Here is an 8553-nt window from a genome sequence, read left to right as displayed (position 1 = left end):
TTTCTTGCACTTCTTGTTTTGCTTGTGATGTGATTCATGTTGCTCAGCAGCCCTGCTACTCGTTGGCCGGTCTTGAATTTTTTGTTAGTTCATGGCGTTTTGCGCTGTTGCTGCTGCTGATTAATTTCATGAAATTTGTCCTCGGTTTGCCCCTCCAAAAAATGTCCCCACGCCGCACCTAGGAAGAATAAACTAGGTTTAGCTGTTTGCCTCTGCTATCTCTAGTCACAATCGTGTATTATTTTTCTTTGTATACATAAAAGTCTATTTTGTCCGCGGCTCAGTACAACTAATAATTTGCCAGTGCTAATAATGTGTTTCCTTACTTTTAAGAGAAAGATCTGTAATTTAATTTATGCCCTCTTCTTGATATGCCATTGCTTGTCTGCTCATCCGCTTCCTTCAAGTCCCATGGCCTGCTCACCCTCATGTTCATAATTTGATATTTTTCCCAATTTGATAGGCTTCTTCTCGACGGATTGGAAATGGAAGTATTGCCTAGTTTCTTTTAAAAAAATGCATTTCCTTCTAATTTGCTGAGTTTTTCATTGATTGGATTGTTGCTGGTTGCTATTGGCTATGCTGTCCAGATGAAAAGACAACTAAATTGGGGATGATTTTCTTTCTTTCTAGAACACGCCTGCAACAGATCGCTAAGGTAGCACCGGAGATACAACGACCAAACAAAACAAAACAAAAACGAATTACAACAAGGCGATTCAACATAATCTAAAAGGAAAGGAAGATAAAACAAAAGGTCTAAAAGCAAACTGGGAATAAAGTTGAGCCTAAATTGACCACAGAATAATGCATTCGTGTCAGTCGTTCATTTTGCTACCTGGCTTCTGCACAGCCACTCAGCCAGCCAGAAGCAGGGTTATGCACAAGCCACCCATGTGCCGTGGGGGGCGACGGGGCGTATACATGGTGGAACTATGGCCTTAAATGTGAGCTGCTATTGATGTATTTCAAAATAGAATCTCAGTAATTGAATCGTCTTGATGTGATTTTCTGAGGTTCAATAAGAGCTTTCCTTCATCTAAAAACCTGCGTTTAGTCTGTTTGATTCGCAATTGTTTTAGCAAAATATTGGTAGCTAAACAAGGAGTGGCAAGAAAGCATATGGTGAACTTGCTTCTTCTTAGTTCTTACCGTGAAATGGTTAGAAACATCAGCTTCAAATAGATGTGGCTTGACAATGTTTGGTCAACAATTAAATTGATATGAGTTTGTTGAAATGATGTTTGTCTACTTGAACATATGGTCTTCATTGCATTTGCTCTATACTTTCTGAAATATAATTTGGTTCAAAACCATATGCCCATGTAAAATTGATGTGAGTTCAGGTGTTAAATTCAAAATTGACTCAGGATGCGCTTATCCATTCCTTCCTTGGATTCTGTGATTTTGATGGTGATAGTAACATACTAATTATACTTACTTTAAAGATGGCAGGATCAACTTCATTTTGAGCTTGTCCCACAAGGTTGCAATCACCAGTATGTCAGCTAAGGCTTCAGAACGTACGTATAGATGCTCAGATGATTCACAAATGGCGTACTACAACAACTCGGTGCCTTTAGCAGAAAATGGACGGTTCTATATGATGCAAAATCATCTGGATGTTCACTACACATCTTCAGGTGATGGGTCACAGAAAATTAGTTCCAATCCTCAAGTATTTGAAGCACAGTACTGCACACTCGAATCATCATTGGCAGATGGTGTTTATCCTACACAGAGCTCCACATCTTCTCATAGCATCTCCCCTATAAGTGGGAGCCCCCTGTCTCAGAATGATAGCCACTCATACCACACATATGATTCACCCCCAACTGCTTCATGTGTTACCGAGATACCGGATTTCCAGAGTAAACTAAAGGAGCTAGAAAATGCAATTCTTGGACCTGAATTGGACATAGCCTCTGACAGCCCCGAGAGCTTATTGCAAGCCAACCATCCTTTGAAACAAGATAACTGGAGACAGCTTCTGGGAATTAACACAGGAGACTTGAAGCAGGTGATCATAGCATGCGGTAAGGCTGTTGCTGCGAATGATATGTATGCGACAGAACTATTGATATCTGAGCTAGGTCAGCTGGTGTCTGTCTCTGGAGATCCAATGCAACGCCTAGGAGCGTATATGTTGGAAGGCCTTGTGGCCAGGCTCTCTTTCTCTGGAAGTAAGCTGTATAAATCCTTGAAGTGCAAAGAACCTACAAGCTCTGAGCTCATGTCTTACATGCATCTCCTCTGTGAGATCTGCCCATTCTACAAGTTTGGTTACATGTCAGCCAATGGTGCCATAGCAGAGGCTATCAAAGGCGAGAACTTCGTTCACATCATCGATTTCCAAATCGCACAGGGAAGCCAGTGGATAACTATCATTCAGGCGCTTGCAGCGAGGCCTGGGGGTCCACCATTCCTAAGAATCACTGGTATAGATGACTCAAACTCTGCTTATGCCCGAGGTGGTGGACTGGATATGGTTGGGACAAGATTGCACAGTGTGTCTGCATCGTGTGGCCTGCCCTTTGAGTTCAATGCTGTTCATGCTGCTAGCCATGAGGTTTATATTCAGCATCTTGACATAAGACCTGGGGAGGCTATTGTAGTGAATTTTGCCTATCAGCTGCACCATACTCCTGATGAAAGTGTGAGCATGGAAAATCACCGGGACAGGATCGTAAGAATGATCAAGAGCCTGTCCCCTAGGGTGGTGACTCTTGTTGAGCAGGAGTCGAACACAAACACAAGTGCATTCTTGCCAAGGTACTTGGAGACTCTCGACTACTATACGGCAATGTTTGAGTCAATAGACGTTGCTCTCCCAAGGGATGACAAGAGACGGATTAGCACGGAGCAGCACTGTGTCGCAAGGGATATCGTCAATTTGATCGCGTGCGAGGGTGCTGAAAGGGTTGAGAGGCACGAGGTGTTTGGGAAATGGAAGGCGAGGTTTGCAATGGCTGGATTCAGGCCGTACCCTCTGAGTTCGGTGGTGAACAACACCATCAAAACGCTGCTGGATAGCTACCACAGTTGCTACAGGCTTGAGGAGAGGGACGGGGTCCTTTACCTTGGTTGGAAGAGCAGAGTGTTGGTCGTGTCTTCTGCATGGTGCTGACATGTCCTGAGGAGAAGCTCATGTCATGTATGTACACTGTTTTTATTGTTGAAACTTAATTCTTGAGTGATTCGTGTTACGTTGATTCACGAGATTTCTATAGCCTGACTTCTCCTTTCCCCAATTTCAGATGGAACCTGAGCTTATAAGGTCGGTTCAGTTGTCTGTCTGCTCACTGGCCATCTAATTCACTGGAACTGGAACCTGAGCTTGAGTGATTTGTCCTTTCTCCAGTTTCAGATGGAACTTGAGCTTATATAAGGGCTTTGCTGCTTGTGGGCGGCACCAAGAGTTGCTGTGATGATACCGCGACAGCCGTGACTTAGAAGAAGGCACAGTGATTAAATAAATAAACATGTTCATAGCTAGGAATTTGGTGTGTTGTGGTTTGCTCCCGTTGTTCTAGGATTGACATGCTTGTAATATACTGTACTACATACTAATTAGAGGATGTTTAGAGACGATTAAAAGGGGTATGCAGGCACAAGAGGCGCCTGTTGCATATGTCCTCACCGTCGTTGATTTGTGTAATGATGACGTGACGGTTTATTATAACCTCTTCTGCTGCTTGATGCTGTCTTGTGAGACTGCTATGATACTGTTTGGGTAGTTTCGGTGGTGTAGGTTTTTGTCCTGTGATAGGTGTTTCGAGGTCGGGCATCTATAGCAGGTTTCCTGGTAGTGCCCCAACTCGCTCCGTCTTTCCTAGTTTCCTGATCATAGGTGGTGCGTTGGTGTTTAAATGGTTGTAAAATGCTGGATAATGCTACCTTTCCGTTGAGCGATTAATGGAAAGGGGATACCCGGTTGGAAAAAAAGAAGAGAAAAAGGCGAAAAGCCTAGGAAATATGTGATGGGCCTGTGACATATGGAAAGCTCACATCCAAATCTGTGCAATATGGAAAGCTCTCGAAGCTCATCTTCTGATGCTTCTTCAAGCCAAGAGTGCATTTGGAAAAAAAAGGGTCTTTCGAAGAATTACCAACAATCCTCCGTCCTTCTCATTTCTGGTATGATACGACACAGTTTAATTTAACACCACACCTTTACAGCGAACGATTATGCAAGAAATATAATTGCTGAGATCATCGGTGTGTTACCAACTATGACAGTAACAGGAGCTGAGAGGAGCATATTGCATATACCCAGCTGTAATAAGGTGGTCTAATTTTCTTCTTCTTTCTCACTATGGTCTAAATTTTAAATTAGCAAAATTATCTTCTAGACCATGTAATAAGATGGCTGTCAAAAAACAAGAAGAGATAAAGGCTTGCATGGTTGCCCGAAACAGAGCATGCATGAAGCAGCTCCTCTGTTTTCATGGTTGCCCGAAACGATGTTCTTAATCTTTGCAGTAAGAGTATCCAGTGACAAGTTTTGAGGACATCTTATTTGGTTAGTGAGCCATCTTATTATTTTCTATCCCACCAGTAGCTGTTTTTATTTTGTTAACTTTTTGTTCATCTGCACAAAATAGAGAAACATCAAAATAGTCTGAAAGTGACACTCTTGTATTTGGTCCATTTGTGGAGTTTTTGTTTTGAGGCAGTCCACTTGCAAGCCACAAAATGGTTCTTCCAGCTGCGTTCTTTAAAATGTATAAGCAGAAGACTGAAATAAATACTTTTTGTGGTGTAGGAATATTCAACTGTTTGAACTGCATTAAGTCACTGATTATGCTTTGTCGAAAAAGTCATGCTTCTGGAAGACTGCAGCCTTTATTGACCGACCCCTTCAAGTCACCTCTGGAATCGTGTTGCTGCTCTTAATTTGCAAATTATCTTCCATTTGGTCATTGCTCCCAGGGAGGTCTCATCTCAGCTCAGCTCAGCATGGAGGTTCTGATTTCAGCAGTAGCGGACGATCTTGTCAGCAGGTTCATATCTTTCCTGGCTCAAAATTATGGCACCCACACATGTGAGGAGGAGGATCGTACAAGGCTGGAACGCATCTTGCTGAGGATGCACACCATTGTTGAAGAAGCAGAGGGGCGGCACATCACAAATCGAGGGATACTCCGGCAGCTGAAGGCGATCATCGAGGGTATGTATCTTGGGTACCACATGCTCGACAGGCTCAGGGTCCAGTCCCTTGGAGAAGAGAGCGTCGAAGATGACGAGGTGAGTCATGGGAGCCAATCTTTTGCCGTTTCTACTTTTAATACCGCCAAGCGCCTTCGTCTCGCTGTTGCTGCTTCTATATCGAAGAACACACCAGTAGCATTTGGGACCGGGAGCACAACAAAGTTGAAAAATGTTCTTGAAAGATTGGAGGCTTATACCGCAGATATGAGAGAGTTTGCGATGCTCCTTGGCAGCTGCCCTCGCCTGTCTCGCCAGCCATACGTTACGTATCTACACATGGATAAGTGCATGTTTGGTCGCCACATCGAGAAAGAGCAACTCCTCAACTTCTTACTATCCAGTGACGATAGTCATGATGGAACAAATTTCAGCATCCTTCCGATCATCGGCCCGTGCAGAGTCGGAAAGAAAACTCTGGTGCAGCATGCTTGCAGGGATGAGAGGGTGCGGGGTCGTTTCTCCCACATGTTTTTCTATAAAGGCGATGACCCGCACATTGGAGAATTTGCGGTGAACTGCAAGGCAGACCCGGGGAAGTACTTATTTGTTGTTGATTTCAGTTGGGATGTGAATGCGGCGGCATGGGAAAACTTCCGATCATGCCTGCAGAAGATGCGAGGTGCTCGGAGTAAAATCGTAGTGATAGGCAGAACAGATCAAGCTGCTAAAATGGGAACTGCCCAGCCCATCAGGATGAAGAGTCTGCCCCAAGAAGAACACTGGTACTTCTTCAAGGCACTTGCCTTTGGAAAATTGGAAGCATGGATCCTGATGAGAACCCAAAACTGGCATCTCTGGGAATGCAGTTGGCTGCTCACCTAAATGGATCTTTTCTTGGTGCAAATATATTTGGTGGGGTATTAAGAGCTAATCCTGATACTAAATTTTGGTGCAGCATATTACTGAGGATAAGAGAACTAGTTCGGAAGCATCGCTCCTTCGGCATACACCATGAGGACGTTTTCGAGAGAAATATCCCTATCAACTTCACCAAGCCGTCCTATGTGGGGGCTAAGGTTCAAGGATATTGGGCTTACGATTTGAGGGAGACTGGCCCGGAGCAACGTGAGCTGCCAAAACTGACATGGCAACAACTCATAACCGGTGCTGAAATTCCTGATGATGAAGACAGGTTTGATGTGTTGGCATGGAGATCTCGGATCCCACCTTACCGCGACTACATCGTTACTTTTGAGAAGCAGAAACCACGCGGTAAAGTCAGCAGGAGGAATCATCTGGCGCCAAGAGAAACATCGGCATAAATGTTAATCTGGCGAACACAAGTGCAAGGATGAACTGTATCCTTATCCTATAGGTCAATATAAATAGGTCATTATTTTGCTCCCGTGTTTACTTATAGCTGCATGTACCTGCCCATGTTACTGTGGAGATGTAAAATGCAATCAGTGAATATCAAGTTGAACTCTCTTACCACGGAGACAAGTCCATATTTTACCCTCCTCAGCCTTTTGCTAGAGTTCAGATGCAACTCTCAACTCTAATACAATCTTGTATTGCGTGGTGGCCGTGGTCGTTTTAGACGGCTTCTCCCTCGCGCAGGCCGCCGGCCATGTCATCCGACGCCATAGCATGAGCGCCTGCTGCTGTTGGAGATCACTAACAGCCTCTCCTTTTTCACAACAGCTTCACAACTCTCAGCCATTTCTTGCTCAGCTTCAGTCTCTTCATGCGCTTCCTCTGACTCCATGATCAACAGCTCCAGTCGTATCTCCGTAGTGGCCATAAGTTTACGGGCCCGCACCATCTCGTTGTACACGCGCATACAGCTCCGCTTCAGAAGTTTTCCGTCGTAGAGTGACCCATCGTTCCTCAACTTATAGAGCTCATCTCCTCAGAATTCCTGAAAAGAATAGACAGCCATGGGCGTATTTACATAATGTGAAGTTCCTTCTTTTTTGATAACTACTTAATGCGAAGTTCACATCAAGTGTAACATACACAAGGACCATGCTAAGAACAATTTAAAAAATATTACTTGGTCTATGATTTACCAGTTCGGGATATGCTTCGTCGTCGTCGTCATCAGGGAAGATTAAAATCTTCAAAGCTGTCGCAAGTTTCATCGCGCTCCATCCTTCACACTGAATGCCGGACACCTCTTGGAGGATCTCACCAAATCTTTGCAAGCATTCCAGCACAGCTTCATTATATAGGCAGAGTATTTTCTGCCACAGTAAAAGTATTGCTCAAAATTGCTCCTGGACATACATATATAAGCAAACAAGGGAGCTAATTATTAATACTGACCAATTTTGCTTCAATGATTTCTTTGTGCTCAGGCTTTCCAACAGCTAGCAGCTGGCCAGGGGCGTGCCATCTTTGGATCATCTCTGCAAGTTCTTTGTTGACACCAGTATGATTAAATACATCGGCCTTGTTCTTGAATCTCCTGAATTCTTGTAGCCAAATGACCTGATCAAGATATGAAAAGTAAAAAAAGAACAATTATTCAAACTTTAAATCATGAGAGAGGCTCAGGAGGTCAATTCAGTAGTTATGTCTAAGAAGATATAGCCTGATCTAAGTCATGGTTTTCGTGCAGCGTACGTAAATGAAAATAACTTCATGAGCTAAGATAATGCCTTTCAAAATGCATGGACACTAGTGGCCTTTTTTGGTAGTCTCAGGCCTAATAAACCATATTATATCTAGCTTGCAGTTACTACTAGCTAAAAATTGGTGCATAGCAATACACTCCTTGCATTCCAACATGTACCAAGTGACTATTTATAAATCTCTTTGCACACACAATGTTAATTTTTCAGGAAAAAAATGTTTTTTTTTGCATGCCTGCAACAGTATCAACTAGGTGCTCTAACAGAATACAAAAAAAAAAAAAACTAATGAACCTCAATGGACGAGAGGAAAATGATAATCATTTTGATGCAAGGAAAGAAAGGTGTACGGACTTTGTGCGGCATATAATCCTTGACAAAGTTGGCCCAGATTTTCCGCAGGAAAATCCAGAAAGTTAGGAGAATGGCAAGGCAAGATCAACTGGCAAGCAAGTACGTACATGAGTTGATGAGTAGAAGGAAGGAAGAACGTACCCGTATTACCTCCTCGGCTTTTTGCCGGTAGAGTTGGACACCATCATAAACGAAGACTGCGAAGCCAGAGGGCGTCTCAAACAGCAGTAAGATGGCCCCATTGTGGCCCAACTTGTCAACTGCACGCAAGCACGCAGGTGAAGCAAGCAAAACCCAGGCAGTGAGGGAGGGTTACCAGGAAAAAGAACTAATAACCGCCCGTTTAGATGTACATCGAGCGTGAAGTCGATCAGATCAAGACAGTAGGTCAGAGGCTCACTTATACGGGCAA

The 8553-nt window shown here is 43.7% G+C and overlaps 1 protein-coding gene and 1 pseudogene across 1 annotated transcript; both read left to right on the top strand.

The window, feature by feature from the left end:
• The first annotated feature begins 1427 nt into the window (after positions 1 to 1427).
• On the top strand, positions 1428 to 3702 carry LOC119311992 (scarecrow-like protein 21). The gene is made up of 2 exons (XM_037587712.1): positions 1428 to 3154; positions 3258 to 3702. Exon 1 carries the CDS (start codon positions 1502 to 1504, stop codon positions 3125 to 3127), a length of 1626 nt encoding a protein of 541 aa, XP_037443609.1. The 5' UTR covers positions 1428 to 1501; the 3' UTR covers positions 3128 to 3154; positions 3258 to 3702.
• A 1135-nt stretch (positions 3703 to 4837) lies between these two features.
• LOC119311993 lies at positions 4838 to 6633 on the top strand (annotated as a pseudogene).
• Positions 6634 to 8553: the final 1920 nt, after the last annotated feature.

The sequence above is a fragment of the Triticum dicoccoides genome, chromosome 5B (assembly GCF_002162155.2).
Source record: "Triticum dicoccoides isolate Atlit2015 ecotype Zavitan chromosome 5B, WEW_v2.0, whole genome shotgun sequence".
Classification (NCBI taxonomy): domain Eukaryota; kingdom Viridiplantae; phylum Streptophyta; class Magnoliopsida; order Poales; family Poaceae; genus Triticum; species Triticum dicoccoides.
This window is presented reverse-complemented; position numbering and strand designations above follow the sequence as displayed.